Consider the following 26,036-nt stretch of genomic DNA (forward strand, 5'->3'; position numbering starts at 1 on the left):
AAATACAAGTAATAAATTTGCATTTGTGTACGTTTCAATTGACGTGCAGAACACATAAATGTCACTTTACATATAAACCTGTCCGTTAAAATAGTCGCAAGTGGTTTATATTACAACACATGCCCTTTAATGAGTAGGCAATTGGATATCCTGTTAATATGACAGAGTTTTACATCTTTAATGACTTGCCTCAAGTAGACTTGCCCAGAATTGTGATAACCTGATATCATTCTTTCCAATGCATTAAGCCAATGCTCTGAACAACAGGACAAACTCATTGAATGATGAATTGATTTTCAATACCAAGCCATTATATTGGTTAGTTTTCAGCAATGCTGATTTGATATATACTGGGCAAACATCAGCTGTGATAATAGCAAGTAAAATCATTTATAAAGAAAGCAGTAATACAATGTTCTTGTCGCATTTATTCTGACTCGTATACTTTTACAAGTAAAATAACACATACCTAACAATTTGAATTCATACATCGTATAGTCTGTTCTAACATAAAATATTCTCAATCCTTAAAATAAGGAAAGAATGACTTAAAAGAGCAAAAAATGTACATGCAGAGAAATACAGCGTGTCTGATAAGCCTATCTTCTATGAAGTCAACAGCAAGAAGCTGACAAACAATCTTCTTATTCAGAGATTTGAGAAAGATTGTTTTAAGTTTAGAAAGTACTTGCACAGTTTTAAGAAATTATTTTCTATAAACACATAATGAAAACTTATAAATCAGAAATGTAGCCATATATCTTACTTTTTTTGCTATAAACTCTTGACTGGATTTTATGTTTAAAAGAGATTCCTTTTAAACGAAAAATACCATACATGCTGAAAGTGTATCCTTGATAAGCTTGTACTTATAAAACCAATCAACAACAAGTTATGTAATTGAGTCTTTTAGAGAAGTTACAAATATCAGACAGACTGACAAGCACTTCACAAACAGAGCTAGCAGGCCCAGCCTCAAACTACACAACATAATTAGAAGCATGTTACGATTCATGAATACAACATACCAAGAGATAAAACAATGCCCACCAATACACAGAAATAATGAGCCTCTTCCAATATAGGAAACATTTATGACTGTCATACTGCAGCATACAAATGAGATACGCTCAGGGAAAAGTGGGCTAAGCCTAAGTAGTCCACAAAAGTTTTATCACATATGACAATTTTTGCTTTTGTGAAATTTTTTATTTACAAAAATCCAGTCAAGTCAGGAAGTGTATGACACCTACTGATTCTGTTCTTCGGAACGTTCTTTTCATAGCAAATATATGTGCCAGATGTTTTGCATAACAATCTCTTAGAATTACTTTTCATTTCATGAACATTCATTGTTAATACACTTCAGAGATCTCTGTAAAATAGCTTTTCGGGCAATCAAATTGCAATACAATACTCTTAAAAGATATCTGATGATACATTATCACATTTATACCGTTACATAAACGCATGTTTAAGAGCTATGAACTAGATCATAAGCATATATTTGATTGAAATGTGTACACATGTTAAATAACCAATTCAAATAAAATGTAACACAATTTTGTTATGTATTGTGCAATGCTTAAAAATGAAGAAATAATGCAAGACAACAACTATAACATATGAAGCATAATAATTCATATCTTCTTTACGGGTAGGAAATATTGTCAATTGTTAAGATAAAAACAAATATCTACAGTGTTAAAAAAACTAATATTTGGATTATTCCAGCATATTTATAATTCATTGTTTTGATGGTGGCCATTGCAATATATTCATAAATATATACATATGATAATTACGGGCATATATCTGATTTGGTACAAGTACTTTTTTACAGAATGTGATAAATAAAATAAAAACACTCACTCCTACATTCAAGCAATTTAAAAAGGCAAAATATCTGGCAATCATGAACCTTAACCTTACATGGCTCGATGCCTTTGTAAAATTACATTTTTTTTAAACTTTTGTTTATTTAGTTGAATGTTCATTTCTTACAGCTGCAAAAATGATTGTTTGAAAAATTGTTCAAAACTAAAATCATTAATACAGCAAAGTTGATATCAATCTTAAATATCCATTAAAGCTGTTTCTCTTTTCAAAGTTATATTTTGACAAGAGGGCCAAGGCCCTAATCTGAAACCCCTAGGAACTTAAGTTTCAAACAGCAATGACAAAAGCTCACCATGAGTAAGCATGTTTTGCTCAGGTGAGCTGAAAGCAGTGCATTATATATACACATTCAATGTAAATTATTCTATATGCAGGTTCATAAAACAATGAAAGAGAAAAATGCGATCATTTGCTTTCAACTGACTAGAAAGTTTTCAAAGAATATGCACACACAAATCTTTGATTTTGCCTACCAATTACACAATTTTTCGGTACAAGGCATAATTTTCAGATCTTTTCAAACACCAAACATGTAATTGCCAGCGAGAGAAACATGTACTGTAGAGTAAAAACCTTCTTACAAACAGACATAATACAAACTAATGAAATCAGTTTAACTGTCAATAATACCCGCAAGAAGAGTTAGACAGTATAGATAGATAAACATAGCACTGGAAAGCCGTCAACAAAATTCATTACTGTACTGGAAGAAAAGTTGAACTTTTTAAATCTTTCTGAAATACCACCAGAACTATTAACATACCAACAAGACCCGATAAATGTTTCATAGACATATTGTGAGTGTATTGGGAAGTTTATTAGGTCCTTTCCAAGCCAGAGGCTACAATATGGAGCCAGAGTGTGCCCCCGCACCCCTACCTAATTAACTTACTGTATTCACAAAAATTGGGAATAATTTTTAAATGAAAGCTGCAATTTTCAGCTTTTTTGTTGTGACTGAAAGATTTTAAATTATGGGTTGGTTTTGAGTTGTGGGGCAAAACCGGAACACCAGGAGGAAACCCCACCTTTCCAGTATGGTGACCACTAACCAAACTCAAACGCTGCCGGGATCGGGAATTGAACCTGGGCTGCCTAGGTGAGAAGCCAGTGTACCAACCACTGTGCCTGCCATACAGCATTAGTTATTAATACAAAATTACAATAAATGACTTTGCTTATGCGTCTTCTTTACTATAAAACATTGATGTTATACGCTTGTATCATAAATACCTGCTAACCAAGTGTAATAGAGTCCTTGGCTAGCCTATTGTTATATCATCTTTACTAAACTGTTGCCATCTATACAACAATCACTCCCTAAATCTAAGTTTTAAATACAACATCTATAAAATTTACTTTCAGAAAAATGACTATATATATAGATTTATTTATATAATTATGCACAGTTCTGTAAATTTTACTGCAGATTTAAATTCATTCAATTTTACTAAATTTGAAATTCAATAACTTCATATGTACACTTTAGTTGAAAAAATAATACAATTGATTAGTCAAGATTGTGTAGACAAGAATACCAAGCAATGCAGTCCATTGTTACACATTTGATTGAATGCCAAGCAATACTGAACAATGGTGCTCTTTAAGATGCATTGCAAGGTTACCATTAATTTTAAGTATTTTTTAAATACTAATTATGTTTATTTCTTAGTTTTTCGTAGTCGTGCGCCATTCTGAGCTGTATTCTGGTCAACTTCGGGCAATGATGAGATATCATCTTCTAGAGCTAGAAAGAGAACAGAAAATATTACTTATAATTTTCAGAAATTCTAGTAGCCAAAATAGACTTTTCATTATCATACGAACATTACACCTACAAAGAAGCTATGCAAACTTACAAAAAAAGGACCAAATTCTTTTTAATGAGATATTAGCTCATTTTGCAATTATTTTCTTTCTTCATCTTAAACATATATATCTTTATTTCAAAAGCTAATACAGGTAATTAATACAAAATCATGCACATCATGGAGGCTTGTCTAAAGAATTTGCAATTGCCATACTGTTATTTACAAAACCCAAGCGCCTCATCATGATAAATTTATATGATTCCAGTAAGCTGGGAACCAATTAGGTATATACCAGGTATATAAACTAAGAATATATGAAAGAAAAGCACATTAGTGGACCTACATTACTCACCTTTGCCCTTCTTCTTCATCGGAGAGGAGGAGCGAGGTTTGCGTGCAACAGCAGCGCGTTCTCTCAGCCTGCGCAGGTGGAACGTGATGAAGTTCCACATCATCCAGGCCTGCAGAAGGCACGTAGCCGCCAGACAGTTGATTCTGAAACACACCAACAACATATAGACGCGGGCAGTGATGGCCATGTGGTCCCCAGGCAGTTGATTCCAAGACAAACCAACGTAACAAGCCTAGGTCTGGAAAAACTGGGCTTGTGTGTGACGTGTAGTCCCAGATATGCCTGTGCAGTCTGCACAGGCTAATCAGGGAAGATATTTTGCCACCTAAGTTGGATTTTTTTATTTAAAAATGACTACGTTTAAACAAAACAATCCATAAAAGTGTAGTGTCTTCCCTTATCAGCCTCTGGGAACACATTTATTGATCAGATTTCTCAAGAGTAATAATAAATTATTAATGAATGGCAAGCAGGCATTTTCTAGAATTATGAAACATGCACATCACAAATTTATTGGCAAAGCAAGCCCGTATGTTCAAAACAACACCAATGACTGTACATTATAAGTCAGAGTATTTATATGCACAAATAAATTCCAGAAGTCAAAATCCTTTGTAAAAGCTGAACTAACAAAATCAATGTGCAAATAACAATGTGAAGATCATTATTTCTTAACAGTGCTTAATTTGTAGTTTATTTATCCAAAATAATCTACTAGTAACACAAATCAGAGAATATTGGGACTTACCTAAAAAGTTTTGTATTGAAATTGCCAGTTGCAATATCAATGGCTTCCTGGCCACTGAGCTGCAGTCCGTACCTGGAAATATTGAGAACTTTACATTAACAGTCAGGCTGAACATAGAGACTTTTAAGACATAAGAGCTTCAATCTTCAAAAAAAAAAGGTTTAATGCATGTGCGTTAAGTGATGTCCCAGATAAGGCTGTGTTGCACAGGTTAATCAGGGACAACACTTTCCCCTTTAATGGTATTTTTATTGTCAAGGTAATTATCTTTGAAAAAAGATACTTTTTGGGATTACGAATATGACCAAATACCGTAATAACTCTATGTTTTCGGACACTTAAAAATAATTAATTTTTTTCTTGTCCGAAAACTTAAGATACGAAAAATATTCACAAAATACAGGTGTCCGAAAACTTAGAGTCGAAAATTGAAGTGTCCGAAAATAGCGTCAATTGTATCAACGACTACCGGTAATAGAAGGCGCTTGTAAAATACCATGCCGTATAGTAAAAATTATAGTTATATATGTTTGCACTGCATTTTAAATAATTTCAAATGCTTAATTTATTTAACACAAAGTTACTACAAGGTTGTACTTTGACCAACGAGTTCAGAAATGAGCATGTGATGTACCGATACTCTCTAGTATGAACCTGTAATTAACGCAATAAAAAAAGCAAACTATGAATTCTTCGTTTGTTCATTTCCGATAGTTGTTGTCTAATACCTTCCATTGTTTGTAAAACATGCAATAGGGTGCATCACACTTTGAAGCGTTTAGTATTTGTCAAAGTTATTTTACTGAGAAGGGGTAGTAACATTGCCTTAGATAATTGAACTGTTAATTGACACTACCCCTGGTAATTGTCATAACGCTTATGCTATCGGGCGAAACCATTGTTTAATACCGGTTTACAAGGTTATTTACCCAATAACGCAAATGTAATGGTCCGTTGCCCTCTGGCATGCACCTGCCATGTTTGATGATGTTAATCTGGTTGTAAAATCCCATGATCGAAGTGTAATTAGATATCAAAAACAGGACCGAAATTTAGTAAAATAGCGCTGTAAAATATACTGTCTGAAAACTTGGAGACATTAATTATGGACGAAAACTCGTGTGTCCAGAAATAAGAGTCACAGAAAATAATTATTTTTGCTAAAAAAAGAGGTGTCCGAAAACTTAGAGTGTCTGAAAACATAGAGTAATTACGGTAATGGCTATAACTCAGCCAAAAAAGCACTGTTGAATATGTAAATGTCTTTTATGAATAAATAATTGAAGCCAACACAAATTTATTTAGAACAAGAGATTGCCAAGCAATATGGTCCCCTACCGGGGAAATTACACCATTGTGAGTAAAAAAAAAATATATTTTTTAAATATATTTGTTGCCATAGCAACCAGCATTTTTGACGTAGGCACAAAATGAAATGACGTATAAAGAACTTTTAAAGTTATCGCAGGATCCAGAAAAGTGTGACAGACTGACTGACTGACAGACAGAGTGCAAACCTTAAGTCCCCTCTGGTTTCACCGGTAGGGGACAATAATTTGATAATTTTTATCCACTGGTGAATGCAAGAGTAAAACCTGCTTATTAACAACAGAGTACTATCATGTTGATACATAGAGTGTTAGATAATTTACCAGAAGGTGAGGAAGGCGAGTGTTATGGATCCTAGACGAACAAGGACAAACAGCACGTTGAAGACCATGAAGCAGTGGTTAGCGACGTCCGTCTTCTCAGCAAAGTACACTAGTCTGGCCAGGTGGAACACAAACTCAACGATGTAGTGTAGAACCAGCAGTATTAGTGCCACTCGATTGAAACTGAAATGTTTGTGGAATGAGGTTAGTAAGTCATGTTCTGTGAAACTGGACTTTAATTTCTATTTTAGGTGCGTAAAGTGTTATCCCAGATTAGTCTCTGCAGTCCGCACAGGCTAATCTGGGACAACACTTTCCGACTAAACTGGATTTTTGCTAAGATGGGACAATAAATGGGATCAATACAAATTTCATGAAAGCGGGCTATAGTCCCTAAATAGCCTGTGCAAACTGCACAGGCTAATCTGGAATGACACTATGCTTTTACCCCAGTTTTAACAGAACGAGGCACAAGTTATAACCAAGCCTTTATATAAGATAAGAGTTTATAAGCATACATTCAGACAATAAAGTCAACTATGGTAAACTCTGTCTACATTTAACAATATGTTTTCAAAGATATGCATGTACAAATTTGAGTCCAAGTTTTTTGCATGTTTAAATGGAACTAGAAGAAATGTCAATCAAATTCTCATTAAAGGTATATTGCACATGAAGACTGGCCAACATATCTGGGAGTGCATAATGTATAACAACAATGGCACTTTGGGAAACAAAAAAATGTAACACAATTTAAGCTTTTCAATATCGTTGTTGTTGTTCATTTCAATAAAATGCACCTACATTTGCTTGTCCTTTAATAAGGTTGAAAATCAAGTGAACTTTAGGTCTTCCAGATATTCTTTCTAAAAGAAAACCTCACTCAAGTCAGGATATATTCAATAAAACTTATAATACAAAACATAAATGTCTGTGGTATTCTACAGATCTGTTCATGTTTCATTCCATTTACTGAATTCACCCAGCAGTAAGTAGCAGAGTCAACAAGACTATTGTCAAGCAATATAAGTCCACCATTATCAGAAATTCCAGATTTTATATATATATATATATTTGTTGCTATAGCAACCAACATTTTTTATTTAGGAACAAAATGAAATGACGTGCATAATGTCCATATTGCCATCTATCTATGTTTCAAGTTTCATGAAAAAATATTAAAAACTTTTAAAAGTTATTGCAGGATCCAGAAAACCACCATTTTCAGCAGTATTTCTAGTCTATTTGTTGCCATAGCAACCATAATTTTTGACGTCGAAACGAAATGAAATGATGTGCATAATGTCCATATTGCCATCTATCCATGTTCCAAGTTTCATGAAAAAATATTAAGAACTTTAAAAGTGATCGCAGGATCCAGAAAAACCACCATTTTCAGCAGTATTTCTAGTATATTTGTTGCCATAGCAACCAGAATTTTTTACGTCGGAACGAAATGAAATGACGTGCATAATGTCCATATTGCCATCTATCCATGTTCCAAGTTTCATGAAAAAATATTCAGAACTTTTTAAGTTATCGCAGGATCCAGAAAAGTGTCACGGACGGACGGAGACAAAACCATAAGTCCCCTCCGGTGAAACCGGTAGGGGACTAACAACTTACTTCAGTGCATAGGCACCTAAAATGAACACCAGGTAGAGGACAGTGTACTGAATTCTGCCTTGCATTTCATCCTGAAAATAGTCAAATACAATAATGGTTTAACTATCTAGACTAGCATAATTAATACCATATAATATGAAGCACGGAAATGTAAAAAATAAAATATAAAACATTTTGTGACAGACAGATAGACAACGCCAATTCTATATCCATCTGCATTTGGCGAGGGTTAAAAGGACATTTTTTAAACTGGCACGATACTGAACAGGGGACAAAAATATTTATAAATTGCACTCGTCCTGCAGGACAAGTGCATTAAAATTTTCACTCGTCCTGCAAACACATGCACTTGTCCTTCAAATATGTGTGAGAGAAAGATTGCAAAGGACTGATATGACAAACAATGTTTCCTATATCACTGCTAAAATGCTGCTTACTTAGTTATTCATGCCAGCTGATCACAGAAGAAATGTTAACTTACTTTATTTATGAGGAACACAAAATAAATAAATGAAGACAAATTTGTTTTTATGTCCGCCACTATAGTAGTGGGGGACATATTGTTTTTGCCCTGTATGTTGGTCTGTTGGTTGGTTGGTTGGTTTGCGCCAACTTTAACATTTGCAATAACTTTTGCAATATTGAAGATAGCAACTTGATATTTGGCATGCATATGTATCTCATGGAGCTGCACATTTTGAGTGGTGAAAAGTCAAGGTCAAGGTTATCCTTCAAGGTCAAAGGTCAAATATATGGGTCAAAATCGCTCATTTAATGTACACTTTTGCAGTATTTCAATATTCAAGATAGCAACTTGATATTTGGCATGCATGTGTACTATCTCATGGAGCTGCACATTTTGAGTGGTGAAAGGTCAAGGTCAAGGTCATCCTTCAAGGTAAGATGTCAAATATATGTGGCCAAAATCGCTCATTGTATGAGTACTTTTGCAATATTGAAGATAGCAACTTGATATTTGGCATGCATGTATATCTCATGGAGCTGCACATTTTGAGTGGTGAAAGGTCAAGGTCATCCTTCAAGGTCAGAGGTCAAATATATGTGGTCCAAATCGCTAATTTTATTAATACTTTTGCAATATTGAAGATAGCAACTTGATATTTGGCATGCATGTGTATCTCATGGAGCTGCACATTTTTAGTGGTGAAAGGTCAAGGTCATCCTTCAAGGTCAAATATATGGGTCAAAATTGCTCATGTAATGTCACTTCTGCAATATTGAAGCTAGCAATTTTATATTTGAAATGCATGTGTATCTCATGGAGCTGCACATTTTGATTGGTGAAGGGTCAAGGTCATCCTACAAGGTCAAACGTCATATAGGGGGACATTGTGTTTCACAAACGCATCTTGTTTCCTTTTTCTAATGCTTGCGTGCTTTCCATTTTGGATGGTTGAACATCGCTCCTGCCCCCTTTAAAGATCGCTCGTATGTCAGACATTTTTCAGATGAAATTTCACTAGTCAATACGAGCGGACGAGTGGAATTTTTGTCCCCTGCTGAAATAATTGCAGGTCAATTTATTAAACGGCAAAAGTCTAATTGTATTCACTGAAAGTCTTGACTCGCTCTGATTCCAAGTTAATATAGATAAACTTTAAAAACACTTTCTTGTATCTTCTTAGTTGATAAATAAACAAGAATTGCGCTTGGTTTAACTGTTAATATCCACAGTGTGACCAGGATTGTGGCAGACAATAAACAGAAAAAAAGAAATTTGTTGAGTGTGTTTTTTCTCGCACCTTCTTTGTCTTCTGGAAGTAGAGCTCTGGAAAGCCATGGAGCCAGTATGCCAGCTGGATGATAAAGTAGATCTTCATGACAAAGGACATGTTGGCGTGGGGATAGTCCTCCCATAGCTGGTTGATGTTGTGCAGGCCCTCCTGGAATAAATTATAACCTGCAGATCATGTAACATATGTTTCATGCTGATAATCATATTGTTTGTGACATAATTAATCAGGGAGCAAAGTTTTCAGTTAAATGCATAACAAGAGTTCCGCGGTCGGAGATGACCGCATTGAAGCCGGATTTTTTATTTAAATGACAGGAAAGTACCTTTCGTGTTTTTGTCAATGCAATACTTAAATTACTGAAATATTGTTCAAAGGTCAAAATGAAATGTAAGTACTTTTCAAGGCATGAGCAAACCTTGTGTTATGTTTTGAATGCATGCATATACATGAACAACAATAACATTTAAGGTCACAAATATGAACTTGAATTGACAATTAGGAAAGTTTGATCTCAATTTTTTTATTAGCAAATTAGTAACATATTGTTTGAAGTTTCCATCAATTTCATTATCAAATGTAAGAAAATAAACTTAGATGAAATAATACTATTTATTGTTTTGCTTTCACATACCTACACAGAAATCCAGACAGCCTTATGATCACTCCAAAAGGTTTCTATCACACCAGTTCTAGCATACCAAAGTTATAACATGGAATAAGAACTTTAACATTTTTACCTACCAAAGTTATAAGAACTTTAACATTTTTACATTCAAGGTCACAGTGACCTTGACCTTAGAATGAATGACCTTGAAATGACCAGTGGTCATCTAAGTGTGCTTGCAAACCTTCATGTCAAGTTTGAAGACTCTATGTCCAAGCATACCAAAGTTATAACAATTTTAACATTTTAACATTTAAGGTCACAGTGACCTTGACCTTCAAATGAATGACATTGAAATGACCAGTGGTCATCTTCTAGTACTGGCCAATCTTTATTTCAAGTTTGAAGACTCTAGGTACAAGCATACCAAAGTTATAACATGAAATAAGAACTTTAACATTTTTACATTCAAGGTCACAGTGACCTTGACCTTCAAATGAATGACCTTGAAATGTCCAGTGGTTACTTACTAGTTCTGGCCAACCTTCATGTCAAGTTTCAAGACTCTAGGTCCAAGCATACCAAAGTTATAACAACTTTAACATTTTTACATTCAAGGTCACAGTGACCTTGACCTTCAAATGAATGACCTTGAAATGTCCAGTGGTTACTTACTAGTTCTGGCCACCCTTCATGTCAAGTTTCAAGACTCTAGGTCCAAGCATACCAAAGTTATAACAACTTTAACATTTTTATATTGAAGGTCACAGTGACCTTCACCTTCAAATGAATGACCTTGAAATGACCAGTGGTCATCTGTTAATCCTGGCCAACCTTCATGTCAAGTTTGAAGACTCTAGGTCCCAGCATACCAAAGTTATACCATGAAATAAGAACTTTAACATTTTTACATTCAAGGTCACAGTGACCTTGACCTTCAAATGAATGACCTTGAAATGACCAGTGGTTACTAACTAGTTATGGCCAACCTTCATGTCAAGTTTCAAGACTCTAGGTCCAAGCATACCAAAGTTATAACAACTTTAACATTTTTTATATTGAAGGTCACAGTGACCTTGACCTTCAAATGAATGACCTTGAAATGACCAGTGGTCATCTGTTAATCCTGGCCAACCTTCATGTCAAGTTTGAAGACTCTAGGTCCAAGCATACCAAAGTTATACCATGAAATAAGAACTTTAACATTTTCGAGCACGCCGCCACCCCGCCCGCCCGCCCGCCCACCCCGCCCGCCCGACAACATCAATCTATAAGCCGAGATTTTTTCGAAAAAAATCCGGCTAAAAAATGAACAAATTTAATAACGTATTCATAAACTAGCATGGATTGGACATTCAGACAAACTATTTCTATTGCACAGGCATGCAATTCAAAAAGGCTGGTAAAATAAACCACATTTAGATGTCTAATCCTGATTAAAATTAATATAGTTGCGTTTGTGTAATTTTCACCCACAAAAGTAAAACTAGGCTTTAACTAGCAGTTCAATTTGTTAACTTATACAAATTTTCATGACCTTTTTTATTTCATTGTTTACAGATACGAGGTTTTGGCAATTCAATTAATAAAGATAAAATACATATTGTCAAAATTATATAGTGTTGCCAATAGTTTTTCATTTCTATCATTACATTTAAATAAAACATATTCCATATTTTTGACATTCCTAATATTTTACATATTTTTATTATATTTGATAATAAATAATGCAGAAGTACTGTATGATATAGTAAAACATTTGTCATTTAATATAAGTTCTCATTTTAGGCCAATTTGAGCAGTAAAACCTAACACTTCAAAGTATTATCTACATTAAGTTTAAGGGATTGAAGTAAAAGTATATCAATGATATCCCCATACCCTGACAATGGTGTCTGCTCCCCACACCGCAGAGCCGAAGTAGAAAGTGAGCAGCTGTCCGGACTCGTTAAACTTGCTGTGCTTCACCTTTGACAGGTGCATCTTGCGGTTCAGTTTCTGACAACAACAAATACACAATAAGGCTTATTTACATACAAATTTCTTATCAGAAAAACATAACAGCAAAATGATCTATCAACCTGGTCCTTTAAGATTTTTAATTAATCAATAATTACTTGTTTTAAATGAAAAGAGCATTTGGCGCTCTTGATTTACATATAAAAACAAGATAAATAACTTACATCAAGGGCGTATTCCTGGACAACTGCATGTGCAATAATGCAGATGAGCAGGTAAAAGAAAGTAGTGAAAACATCTTTAAGGCCACATGTAAACAGGGAGAATGTCTCTGATGAATCAGTAGCTGAAATAACAACAGATACTTGTCAAATACTATATGCCACTAACTTGAAATATTGTCATCAATATTTGCTATTATTATAATGATTTGATATTGCATGTAAATGATGCAGAAATGGTTATTTGGGAAGAATGGAAGAAGATCATCAATTTTGATGTACAGTAAATGAGTCAGCGGCCAAAGGCTTTTAGAATGAAAATCATTTTTAAAGAAACAAAATCTAGAATTGAATTTAACTCACAATCAAATTTTTTTAGTAAGACTAAGCTGGACAAAAGATAATTAAATAATTTGAAATAACAAGAGATGTGTTTGTCAGAAACACAATGCCTCCTATTGTGCCGCTTTGAAATAAAATTTCAATATATCATTTGGCAGGTTTAGAAATTATCTCTCTTTTAAAGCTTATTTCTTCCTTTGGATTGTATTTTTTTACTTTTGACCTTGAAGGATGACCTTGACCATGACCTTTCACCACTCAAAATGTGCAGCTCCATGAGATACACATGCATGCCAAATATCAAGTTGCTAAATTCAATATTCAAAAAGTTATTACCAAACTTTAACGAAGGTTAAAGTTTAAAAAAAGATAAATACAATGATATTTGACCTTTGACCTTGAAGGATGACTTTGACCTTGACTTTTCACCACTCAAAATGTGCAGCTCCATGAGATACACACGAATGCCAAATATGAAGTTGCTATCTTCAATATTGCAAAAGTTATCAAACTTTAACCAAGGTTAAAGTTTTGGGACAGAATGACAGACAGACAGGCCAAAAATAATATACCCCCGATCATTCGATCTGGGGGCATAAAAAGGAAGACCCTGTATATTTTCAAGCTCAAGAGATCCTAGGTGAAAGTCAAAGGTCTTTTTTAGCATTTTATTTTTTCCTTTAATTTTCTTTTCTGTTAATTAAATTTGAGGATTTAAATACAGTGCAAAAACTGGTATGACCGAGAGTGCACTTACCTAGATAGAAGGCTTAATAAACAACTTGTACAGGTAACTTAGTTAGGCATTATTTTATATTAAAATGCTTAAAGTATGTAAACATATGCTATGCACAGCAATGTCACAAGTCAGAGGAGTGAAGAATCTTCCAGATCTTAGATAGAAAATCTTACAACATTGTCAAGAACTTTGCAAAATTACATAAGATTTATGCTTACCATTCACTGTGATGTTGTGCTGCAAGGTGACAAACAATGAAGCAATTGGCTGTGTAGCCTGCAAGGAAAGAAAACAAATAATATTGATTACTATAAAATTATCAGTTTTACACTTGGAGTTGGATTTTTATAAACGTATCAAATTAAATATCTTATGATTGAGTGTTCATACCTGAATTTTTTTATATGAAATTATATCAGTGTTTGACAAGAACGGGAGTCCGGTAGTCAGAGGCTCCTGAAAATGAGACTCGGACTCCTTGTTTTGTGTCAAGGAAATCCGTCAGACTCCTTCAAAGTTGTATTTAAATCATAAACAAGGGACAAAATTGTCACAAAACCAGATTTTCAATTTGAAAAGTCTGATAAAGGGAGACAATTAAAAATGTGCATTGTTACTGATTGTGTCTAGTTACCTGCTTGTGTCAAATTCAATCTATTTTCTCAAAGTGTGACCTTGACCTTGGAGATATCGACGTTATTCTTTTCGCATGACACACCATCCAATGATTGAGAACAAAATTAATGTACCGAGTAATTTTAAAATCTCACAATGAATGACATAGTTATGGCCTGTACAAGATCATTTATGGCCATTTTTGACCTTGAACTCAAACTGTGACCTTGACATTGCAGATATCAACATTCTTCTTTCGCATGACACACTGTCCAATCATGATGAACAATTCTTTGTAATAAAAAGTCTTAAAACGCAGACTTTAAGTTAACACTATTTGAACTCCAGATGATGATGATGATACACGCGACTCCTCTTAAAGTTCAAATAGTGTTAAAAGTCTGCTTTTTAAGACATTTTATTACAGAGAATTGAGTGATATTTGCAGCGAGAGTTATTTTCTTGCAGATTTAACATGTAGGTCATGCAAAACTGTTTGCAACCGAAATAAAAAAGAAACGCTAATGGAATGCCGCGATTTAACCCGACCCGCTTTCTATGCATATGTGCAGATGTAAGAAGCAAATAAATGCAAATAAAATGTGCTTCAAATAATTAACAATTCTGTCAATGCACCGAGAAATCAACACATGCACTTAGAAATATATAAACTATTAAAAATTGACCAACATATGTTTGACATGTGGCAAGAGAGAAACACGAAATGTCACTGTCAGTTACCTGAAACATTAGTCCAACCACAAAAACCATTGCGACGCACGATGTAATGTCAGCATGGTTCTGTATAACGAACTCGTGGCTAAAAACCGGTGGGCTTTTAGTGCTTCTTGCTCTACGCATACCCATGTTTTCTTATTAATTTTTTAAAGAAATCTGCTCTGTGTACAGCCGGTAAACGGAAGTTATTGGCAGATTACCCATAAATCTGCGTTGCAAGACGCCGTTATGAAACGGTAATTTTGATTGGTCAGCCACGTTTCACGAAGCTGGGAAACAATTTTGGGCCCAAGAAACTTTTTCCGCGGGAAATTTGACAATTTGACAACTGAGGTATTTTGATTTACAGACTTGTCATAAATGATACGTTGAACGCGAAGCGATCGAATAGTACTTATAAAAGAAAAAGCTTAATATTCGAAAATTGACTAACTTAGTTTGCTTATTGCAGACAGGTGCTTGTTATAATATTACATATTTACACTAACAATGGAACAGAACTAGAAATTTGTTTGTATACTGCAGCACGGTTGACTCGCGGTACTTGAGGAATATTCACTTGTGTCTAGAAACGATCTTCATATATCCGGTAAATGATTTAAAGGACGATCTTATTTAACTTAACTTTATTGGACAACTGCCTTTTTATGGCGAAAATCCTTCAATATTAACTGCCGTAGATCTAGAAACAAATCCAACACCACTGTCCGCCCTTGTTGTTTTAAAAAATGTTTATTTTTTCTCCCGGTAGATTCGCGGTAAATAGGTTAAACAGCACCAATTTTAAATTAAACATGAATTATCAAAGCTCTGACATACTCTTCAAAGTAACAATCAATAAAGTAAATAACAGTCAATAAAGTAAATAACAGTTTAAATATATGTAATTTAAGACATCAAATAAAATAAATAGAACAGTTATTTTCAGGCCATGTCGAATTTTTTCGTTACGAAAATTAAAAGAACTATAAAAATTCAAATATTGTTAAAGTCTGAGTTTTACGACATTTAATTGCCAAAAATCAATTCCAACATGTAGCGAGAAATATTTTCTGTCAGATTTGACAAGTATATCACGCAGGTTTGTTTATAAACAAAATCCAGAGGGCGCTAATGAAATACCGCGACTCAACCCGACCTGTAGTTAATCTTTTTACTTCAACTTTGAATTAATCTTATGTTCCTTTGATGCTTGTATGAAGTTAGTTTCTCTTTATTCAACAAAATTTACCATTTAAAAAAATGTGTATACATTTTAAAATTTGACCAAATGCACTAAAAAGTGTTTTCAATGAGACATTCAATTTCAATCAGTGTATAACAGTACTGATCTCCAAGATGTTAAAGCATTAGACTTTTAATCCAAAGGAAACTGGTTCGAGTCCTGGTGGGGAAAAACTTGTAAACTGTATGTTACCAGGCATATTACCGGACGTATCTACGGGTCCGTTAAACATACCCATTTTCAAAGCGAAATGGTAAAAAACTCCCAATATGAAAAAAAAATGATAACAAAAATTCAATTTATTATAAACTTATTACTATATCTCAAATTTATTTCAATTACATCTAACAAAGTATTAAACAACATTTTATAAATATGATTTTTTTTCTTATTATGGGAATTATTATAAAGAACTCCATTTAATTACATGTAGTTTTTTCGAAAAAGCATGGCCTTTTTGCACAAAAAAATCCCAATACTGATGTTGCATTTTGGCCAAAATAAAAAGGTCTCATATACTGTTTCAATAGCATGTTGTTACTTTTTTCGTAAGTACACACTTTTGCTAGCCTCCCGCATTCAATCAACAGAAATTGGATTGATAATTGGTCCTGAACATCTGATCATGAACTTTGTCCTGCATGGATATACATTTTTGTATTTCAAAAAAAATACCGGTATAATGCGCAAGGCTTTTCACCCTTATATAACAGGGGCTGAAATTCGGCCCCTTCCCAATTAAAAATAAGGTCATTTTTTCCCAAAATTGATAGAGGAATTTCCCAAATTGTAAAAAACAAACAAAAAAACTTAGACATATTGGGCATCTCCCAAATTGCAAGCAATGAGCTCTAATATGATTAAGAAAACACCACAATGTGTCTTTTAATACTCTGCAACAATGAAAAAGACCCTGTTTCAAAAACTTTTAAAAACACCGTCTTCCCAAAATGAGCAGTTATCGCGCATGAAATTCCTAATTTGAAAGGCTAGGGCCTCTTCCCAATTTCCTGATGAAAAGCCCTGATGCAATGAAGTGTCGCATGCAAGAACCATACCCCTTGGTCTAAGATAATGGTCATATTTTAAGTTCAATAGAAGTCATTCCAAATAACTTGGAAGATGTGCTAAGCCTGATGCACCAAGCTCCTAGGTCAAAGTACAAACTTTGAAAGGTCACAATTCAAAGCCAAAGTTCCTATAAAATGAATCCTTCCTAAACAATTTGGTCGGCATTGATGGAAAACAGTTAAAGGCAAATAAATCCAAGGTCAGACTCTCAATTTGAGGTTTAAGACAAAAAGTAAGTAATTCATCCGAACAGATGTACATATATTTAAATTATAATCAGGTTTTTTTTGGTTGTGGGGGATTGGGCCTTTTGCCCTTATATGGGGGAAATTTTACGCGTGATTTGTCACTTTGGGGGGAAAATTGTGTGCATTTTTTCCTTAATGAGGGAAAATGTTAAGTGTTACTATTACTGCTTAATGGGTTAAAAAGAAAAAAAGAGTATTATTTTCTCCATAGATCATCTTAACTGGGATTGACTATGGCTGATTGTGACAGGCTGAGATCATCTTGACAGGGACTGACTATGGCTGACAGTGACAGACTGAGATCATCTTGACAGGGACTGGCAGCGTGACAGTTTAAGACTGTACAACAGGAACCGACTGCTGCCTTGGACTTACGACCTAGTCACTACACATAGGTTTTGTAAAGAAAGATGTTATAAGAGAGCTATTCACTCTTTTCTGTTTGTTTGATTTTTTGCTGTAACGTTTCCAATTGTGCGACATTTTGATGAAAGTTGACATAAAGCGAATTGACAGTTATCGTAAATCCGCCAAGGGAGGTAATAACTGTTGTAAAATTTTTACGGTACAGTAAGGCATATACGGGATGGGAACTATAATTGGATGGGTTACCCAAACTGTGTTCTGTACGATTTCGAGGGAATTTGTTCTGTTGTAAAATTCAATGTTTTGAACTATTTTATGGAGAGGAAAAAGCTTCCGCTGGGGGAATTTTTCGGTCCGGAAAGGGGAAAACACCAGACTTGTTTGGTGAGAGAAGACGCCAATATTCGGCGTCTGTTATGTAAGGTAAAAAAAAACCTGTTAATAACATTTCAGAAGTGATCAGCCTGGTGTAACTGAGGGCCAAACAATAGAATGGAGACAGTAGGTCGTAGGTCAAGGTCAAACGCCAGGTTTTTTTTTGGGGTTGTGGGGGAAGGGGCCTTTAGCCCTTATGTGGGGGAAATTTTACACGGGATTTTCCACTTTGGGGAAAAATTGTGCGCATGGGAATTTTCGCGGCGTTTCTCTTTTTGGGGGATTTGTTTACTTACTCTCTCATTATTACAATACATTTGTACATTTTTGCACTATATTCATTGTTTTTTCATAATTTATTTCGTTTGGCAAGATTCAATTGAAATAGAATTGAGATATTATAATCATGAGACACTTCTTTCTATTAAAAAAAAAAAAAATATATATATTTTTTTTTTTAAGGGGGGAATTTTTGGTTCTGAAAGGGGAAAAAACCAGCCTAGTTTGGTGGGGGAAGACGCCAATATTTGGCGTCTGTTATATAAGGTAAAAAAACCCTGAACGCAAGAAATTAACTGTTAACCCTTTGTCAGGACCTTTCTATGTCTAGCTTAGATGGAGTTTGCATTAGCAGAAGTGGCATGATGGGTTGGAATGTCTTGGAAAAACCCTGGCCTCTACGTCAGAGGTCATTGTCAGAAATCAAGATCAGAGTTAAGTATTTACTTTTCAAGTTCATAAAAGTTCCGCATTCATGGATTTTCCAATAACTTAGTAAAAGACATAAGCTTGATGAAAATTGGCAAAACCCCCTAGATCCATGGTCAAGTTCATGATTTGAGACATAAAAAATATTTATTTTTAAATAAATAGATATATTTTACTTAACCTCTAACATTTCAGCATGGATCGATTGTAAAATGGCGTGGCACAAGTGAGATCCAGTGTGGCATGCAAGAATCAAGTCCCTAGGTCAAAAGTAAAGGTCACAGTTAAAAGTCACATATAAAAATAAAATGCAAACAGTGTATCCAGAGGCAGTGATTCTTTTGCTTTTATTTGTAACAGCATGTGCCATTTGTATTGGGAAAATTAGTGCGATTTACCATGAAATTGGGAAAAATAGCAGGATAAAACATGAATTGGGAAAAATTAAGCAAGTATATAATGAACAGAATTAAAAATTGTTGTAAGTGCATGTTTGACAGTATTTTTATATTATAAAGTGCTGCTTTAATTTCTTCTTACAAAGAAGACAATGTTAATATCTTTTTCAAATGCATATTAAACTTGCAATCTATAGATTCTTAAATACACCACATAATCATAACCTCTTTAAGAGTATTAATTTAATTCATTTTTTTAAATTAAATTTCATATAGGGAAACACAAACAAATGTTAAAAAACACGCTTTAATGTTCTTGTTGTGTTAATGATGTATTAAACAGAGTTAAAATAATATATTTAATTTGTTTACCTTTCAATATCTTGCATTTGACGTCCTCAGTTCAATGCTAAATTCAGTAAATTGTACAACGTGACAAACATATTAAAGAAAAATATGCATATGAATCTGATTTATAATGCACAGATCCACTAACATATAAATCAAATCATGTTTCTTTCAATTTTTGAACGATACTCATCTTAAATGCTTTAAAGTTGTAAGTTACTGAACTCCAATTTTCCAACACTGGTTTCCGTGACACAAGTTCACTGTGCAGATTTCGAATAAATATTTGTTGTATTTTTTTTATCTCAAACGCAGTCTTTAGCATTAATTGACACATGAATTAAATTTGCATTATTCCCTAATAACCATATGATATTCGTTGTTAATTTGAATTTTATTTATCATTTTGCCGTTCATCGCGATTTCTCTTCTGCTTGCCTGCATTTTGAACGATACTGTAAAAACAGGCGTGCTCAATCGGGATACATCGACTTTTTATAGCACAAGATTTTAGCTAATTGAAAGGAGTAGCTTTGTGATAAATGCTCTCTAATGTTTAACGTCATAAAATAAAACCCCATATCACAAGGTTTGTCAAAGTTTTATCGCCTTCGTGCTTAAACTTTAAGCAGTTTTTATGTTATATTAGAACAATCAAACCCGCTACATTAATTTTAATTTAAAGAGAACATTAATTATTTGTTCTCTATTTAGAGTGTAACTATCATAGTCTCAGATTCAGGCCTTTTCCGCCCTTTACCACGGGTCCGAATATCGGCCCCATTCCCAATGCAAATCTGATTGTTTTTTTCCCAATTGAATTTTTTTTTCCCAATTCCAAAAAAAATAATATTTTTTAATTTTTTAAACCTTTAAATATATAAGTTAACCTGATCCAGTGTAGAAAATAGAAAAAAATTGCATAATTAAATTATCTGTTGCCTTGAATTTGTTTTAAAAACAGTAAAATATGTTAATTGATTATTTAAGACTTTCCTTATTTTCCCCAAAATCCGGCGTTTCGTGCGATTATTTTCCCCTCAAAAAAGGCCAGGCCCTTTCCCCAAAATCAGATAAAAACCCTGCACTTATCACACATAGTCATCAGATTTTGTAAAATTTAATAATATGTTATCAAAATAGTCGTTATTTGCCAGTTAACGGCTTCTTTGAAATATAAGAAACACTATTTACATGTGATTATTTTTCCCAATTGAGCCAGTTTTGTGATTAATTTTTTTCCCAAAATGGGGTTTTTAACGACGCGAAATTCCCAAAATTCCAGTGTGGCGTTTTCCCAAAATGGAGTGGAAAAGGCCTGAGATTATGCATAATTTGAGTGATATTGATCTTAACTGTTTTCGGAGAAAACCTGAGGTATTGTCATAGCCAGCTCGTCATCGGGCGTCTGCCGTCCGCGTCGTGCTTAAACCTTGACGTTTGTCTCTAAAATCAAAGTGCTTCCACCTACAACTTTGAAACTTCATATGTACATGCATCTTGATGAGGTCTACACGCCACACCCATTTTTGGGTCATTTGGTCAAAGGTCAAGGTCACTGACCTCTAAAAAAAAAAAAATCTGACAAGCTTTCATGTGTTCGAAACTGCACCCGCAGCCAAGCGTTGGCATCCGTTATGCGGTGCTCTTGTTAATAACTTATTCCAAGGTGGTATTGATTTTTTACTTGTTTGAAACATGACCCGTTTTCTTCTTCAAAATTGATATTTATACAGAAGACTGCTTTTTGTAAATTTTATTACGAATCAATCCTTCAGTTATTGTTTGAACTTGGCAAAGTTTCCTCAACATTTTTTTTTTTTTTTTTTTTTTTTTTTTTTTTTTTTTATTTTATTCAATATAATACATACAATGTATACATGAATATATACAACATAGTGATTGTACAAAGCAATAAAGTTCAGACATGTTATACAAGATATGCTAATATGTATTTTCTTAAAAGAGAAAAGAAAAAAAATAATAGAAGAATTGTTATGAATGTTGATGAGTTGTATAAAGTCGGAAGAAAGCATACTGGACTTGTGTGTTTCGTTGTATATTCAAAATGATCTTATAAGATTGAAAAAAAACATACAAAAATATTTTAGAAAGATAAACTTACATTAGAGTGAAATGTATTTAAGTGGACAAACATCATGAGAATTTAATCCGATTCCATTTTTGTTCAAAGTTTTGTAATGTGTCATTACTGAGGGCTATTTTTTTTATTAATCCAATGTATTGTTGACCTTAAAATATGTTTAAAGAGTGAATCACATAATGTCCACTTTCATTACTAATCTTTCAGAGATGTTATCTACGTCTCTGCTTCTTTGAAGGATGAAATGAAAAATATTGTCTGTAACTATCTATAAAATGCCATTGCCAGAATAATGTTTTTCTCAATTTCCTCATAATAAAGTTGCTTTGAGCTAATGATGTTTAATTTAACATATCAATTGCAAACATACAGCAGGATGACTTTACAACAGTTGTGTTGTATTGTCCAGTTGCTTAATTAATAATAATCATACTTCATAATCAATATTTGTCTAGTGCAATGTGTTGATATTAGCTAGTGTAAGTAATTATTCCACCAATCACAGCATGACATTTTGATCATGTGACCAGTGAATCACTAATCAATTCATACTACAATGCACTTGTGATGTCGGATTTTTCTCCCTTGGACTTCAATTCACTCAACCTTATCAAAAGTATGCTAAAAATAGATTTTTCCCAAGCATATTGGATACACACTGCATGTAAAGAGAAGAAGTTTACACATTGTTGAAAACATGCAGCCTGTTGTTTAGAAGAAGAAATCTTGAAAAGAAAAGTTAATCATGAAAGGTATTTTGTGTGTGTAAAAGCATGGTATAAAAAAGATGTTTTGACACTTCGCGCTTATAGCAAATGTCTTGTTTCTTAAAAGGTTGATGTTTAAAATATCATATTAAATTATGATGTTGTTATCTAGTCTATTGGTATATATTATAAGTAAAGCTATATTTACATGAGTACAAACTTAAATACAATGATAGTTGAATGCATTTATATTAAGACGAATGAATATGTCAAATGTATATCACAACATACCGCTAAAAGATGTTTATAAAAGGGATATCAGTTAAATGTTTTCACCACCGTTCCACTCTGCTGTAACGTGACCAGGTAACCAAGTCAATATATAACTGCTATAATTTGCACACAATGGTTACCGGTATTTATGTTGTCAATGCTTAATACTAATTAAACACTACTAATAATAATTACACTTATTATTATTATTATTACCAATATAGGATCTCTTTTAGGCGTTTTATCGAATCGAATTACATTTCACAAGTGACATATAGCCAAGAGTAATAATACAAGAGTGATAATACACTATATTACACCTCAGAGATATTGGTCCTTCTATATCTATATGACCAGTTTCAGTCTGTAAAATGCGATAGAGAAACCTAAGAGTACATGGACCGGTCACTATTTTTTTTTATGGATTGTTCGGGCTTACACTCCACTAAATGTGCACTGTGTGGAAGCGTTTTATTCAACAGCATTGATTGACACTATTTCAGCTTTAACAAGAGTACAAAAGAAATTAATTTAGATTCTAACACGGCACGCGACTTGTTTTCTATAGACAAAGAAGGAAATCAAGTGTGGGTTATTCTGCAATAACTTATGGGCGGAGCTTAATGTTTCGAAAATAGTTCCGAATAAATAAAGAAAATATTGCAGTAAAATGCACGTGCTAAAACCCGCTCTAAAAGAAATGTTATAAATGTAGTGTGTATATAAATGTAATGAAACAATAAATTGTATATTTGGTGGTAAGTGGCATAACCACGTCTACAAAGAATGTTATTTGTTAGGAAACGTAATTCAGAAAACATTTATAGCATGTCAGCTTTTCAGTAGCATCAATAAACGTGACGTCATTTGGTTTCTACGATTGTTGTTTTCAATGAAAGTGACGTCATTTGCAAAATATTTATGAATGAAAATGACGTCATATGTTTGTACAATTCAATGACGTCACTAAATAGTGAACTTAGTACTAAGAAGGGCGGAGTATTGAAAAATATAGTTCACGTCCTAAAGCTTGAACCAAATCAATCAGAATCGTGTTAGAATCGAAATAATATTTTTCTATGATGGTTTGTTGTCGAATAACCCACAGTAAGTTGTATAGATGCGTGTTATCAAATCACTCGTGCTTCGCACTCGTGATTTAATTCCTACGCATCTATACTCCTTACTGTGGGTTATTCGACAACAAACCATGATAGAAAAATATTATTTCTTAATTAAACGACAAGCTTACTTCAATGCCAACGTTAATCCAATGTTTATTCTTCCATCCCTTTATCGAAACTTATTTTAAATCACACTATTTTATTGTATTCCTATCGAAGTTTACATTATGTATGATAAACACACAATCTGAAATACCTTTTGCATTCGTTGGATGCCATAAACAAATAACTAACTGTTAAAAAAAACACCACGTCTGACATGTCCTTAACATCCAGAGAATTTAGTTCCAAATGGAATGTTTTGTCAGAAAAACTACGTCACACGAAATACGTCAGCATTTGCGCATTCAGTTGCATGAAAAATAAAAGTACGGAAAGCTGGTACAACACTGTACAATGATACAGGGGACACTGTTCGGTGTAATATAAGAAATAGTAAACTCTACTTTGGTCCCAATAGCATGGAAGTGACCAGCCAGGCAGACAACAACTGTATATATGGTTTGTGGCTGCCTGGCTGGTCACTATAATGGCATAGGGACCTCAGTGGGGTTTACTATTTCTTAAGTATACTGATTCTATAAACATTATCAAAATAATTATTCAATCTTACCTGAAAACAGCGATTTTTTAAAATTTATTTTACTTTGAAAATGTTTTGAATGAAATCAAACTTTCTGTAAATAATAACATTCTATATTCCTCTGAAAAGAATATAAGTATTTGTGTATATTTTTATTATTATTACAAATATTTTTATCATGTTTCTTCATTACTCTGTTAAACTTATACATGTATATTGATATATTAAATACCGATGAAGTTCAGTTCTCATGGTATGATTGCAGGTGCTAGTAAAGGTGGTGGCCGTAATAACGAAGGATCAGGCTCCGCCACCCAAGGGGATGGCAAAATTAAAAGTCCCATCAGCACTCGGAGTGGCAGTAAGTGAAGGAGCAGAAGCTGTGTTGAATAGTAAAAAGTGATGGGGAGCGTTAGAGCTAATAAACATATCCAGGAATGAGAACGAGTTTGAGAAGACCCACCAGACTGTGGGTACGAGGAAAGATCAACCTTTAAAATGCTGTCAAAATCACAAACCAATTTAACTGTTTATATTTGAATGAAACTACAATTGGTGGATAAAACATGTCCACTTTGTTTGTTTCTTAAGAATTAGTGTTTTTTTTCCCCCGAAAAATCTAATTGAATATGGGATAAGTCTATTTTTTTAGAACGCTGGCCTCATTACACCATCTTGGGTTTTCTTAATTACTGGTTTCAGGGTTTAGAATCAACGGTGTTTTCACGGGCTGTACAGAATGTAAACACACCGTCAAGTACTTAATTTTTGTAAATATCTCAAGTTATTGAAATACATTTGCAAAAATCTTCAGTGCATAAAAGACAGTTTTTCTTGCAGTTTGTGCCGATATCTTAAGGTATAAGAATAAATCCTTGAATACATCTGAAATTGGTGATAAAATTTCATGTTGCGTGATGCATAGTCGTGCAGTATACATGATATTTCAAACAAGAACACTGGCTTATTAAATAAAATAATTCTGATGTATTTCACATTGGCATATGCAGCATAAAAATCTGTCTTTTATGCACTAGTTGAAATTCTCTAGAACAATAGTTTCAAAAAGTTATTTGGAAAAAAGCAGCACTTACCATTTGTTACATATATTAACGTTTAATGGGGAAAACCCAACAAGTCCCCTGATCCAGCACCCTGGGTTTGTCTTGTGATATTTTCTGGTGAGATCTCATAAATTGATTTTAGTGTACTGTCTATGGGAGTCGTTCATCAAAATCAAAAGTAAGAAATATTTTAGTTAACCTATTATGATTGGTCAGCCAGATTGGCAAATACAAGCCATTTGCAAAACCTATGAACTAATGTTGATGTAGTTTCTTTATCCCCCACATTTTGAAGGTATTTTACAAACTTCAATCTTTA

The 26,036-nt window shown here is 33.7% G+C and overlaps 2 protein-coding genes across 8 annotated transcripts in view; one reads left to right on the top strand and one right to left on the bottom strand.

Annotated features, from left to right (window-relative positions):
• Positions 1-410: 410 nt before the first annotated feature.
• On the bottom strand, positions 411-15,281 carry LOC127857158 (translocating chain-associated membrane protein 1-like). 2 transcript variants are annotated; one of them, XM_052393562.1, is made up of 10 exons: positions 15,067-15,281; positions 13,929-13,986; positions 12,633-12,754; positions 12,331-12,447; positions 9,852-9,992; positions 8,089-8,159; positions 6,463-6,645; positions 4,811-4,882; positions 4,054-4,205; positions 411-3,646 (listed from the first exon to the last, which is right to left on the bottom strand). In XM_052393562.1, exons 1-9 carry the CDS (start codon positions 15,190-15,192, stop codon positions 4,055-4,057), a joined length of 1,041 nt encoding a protein of 346 aa, XP_052249522.1. In that variant the 5' UTR covers positions 15,193-15,281; the 3' UTR covers positions 411-3,646; position 4,054. The 2 variants fall into 2 exon arrangements, with proteins under 2 accessions (XP_052249522.1, XP_052249521.1); XM_052393561.1 differs by having other exon boundaries at positions 4,063-4,205; positions 15,067-15,280.
• Positions 15,282-15,340: 59 nt separating this feature from the next.
• LOC127857151 (protein kinase C-binding protein 1-like) overlaps positions 15,341-26,036 on the top strand; it is a 92,360-nt gene continuing 81,664 nt past the window's right edge. For 4 of the 6 annotated variants that reach the window (XM_052393538.1, XM_052393539.1, XM_052393540.1 and 1 more), the window contains exons 1-2: positions 22,510-22,658; positions 24,919-25,014. In XM_052393538.1, the coding sequence (XP_052249498.1) occupies positions 22,652-22,658; positions 24,919-25,014 (103 nt within the window). In that variant the 5' untranslated portion in view covers positions 22,510-22,651. Of the gene's footprint in view, positions 15,397-15,524; positions 15,653-22,509; positions 22,659-24,918; positions 25,015-26,036 lie in introns of those variants that run through there. The other 2 variants (XM_052393541.1, XM_052393542.1) reach the window with 2 other exon arrangements.

Source organism: Dreissena polymorpha, chromosome 14, assembly GCF_020536995.1.
Source record: "Dreissena polymorpha isolate Duluth1 chromosome 14, UMN_Dpol_1.0, whole genome shotgun sequence".
Taxonomy (NCBI): domain Eukaryota; kingdom Metazoa; phylum Mollusca; class Bivalvia; order Myida; family Dreissenidae; genus Dreissena; species Dreissena polymorpha.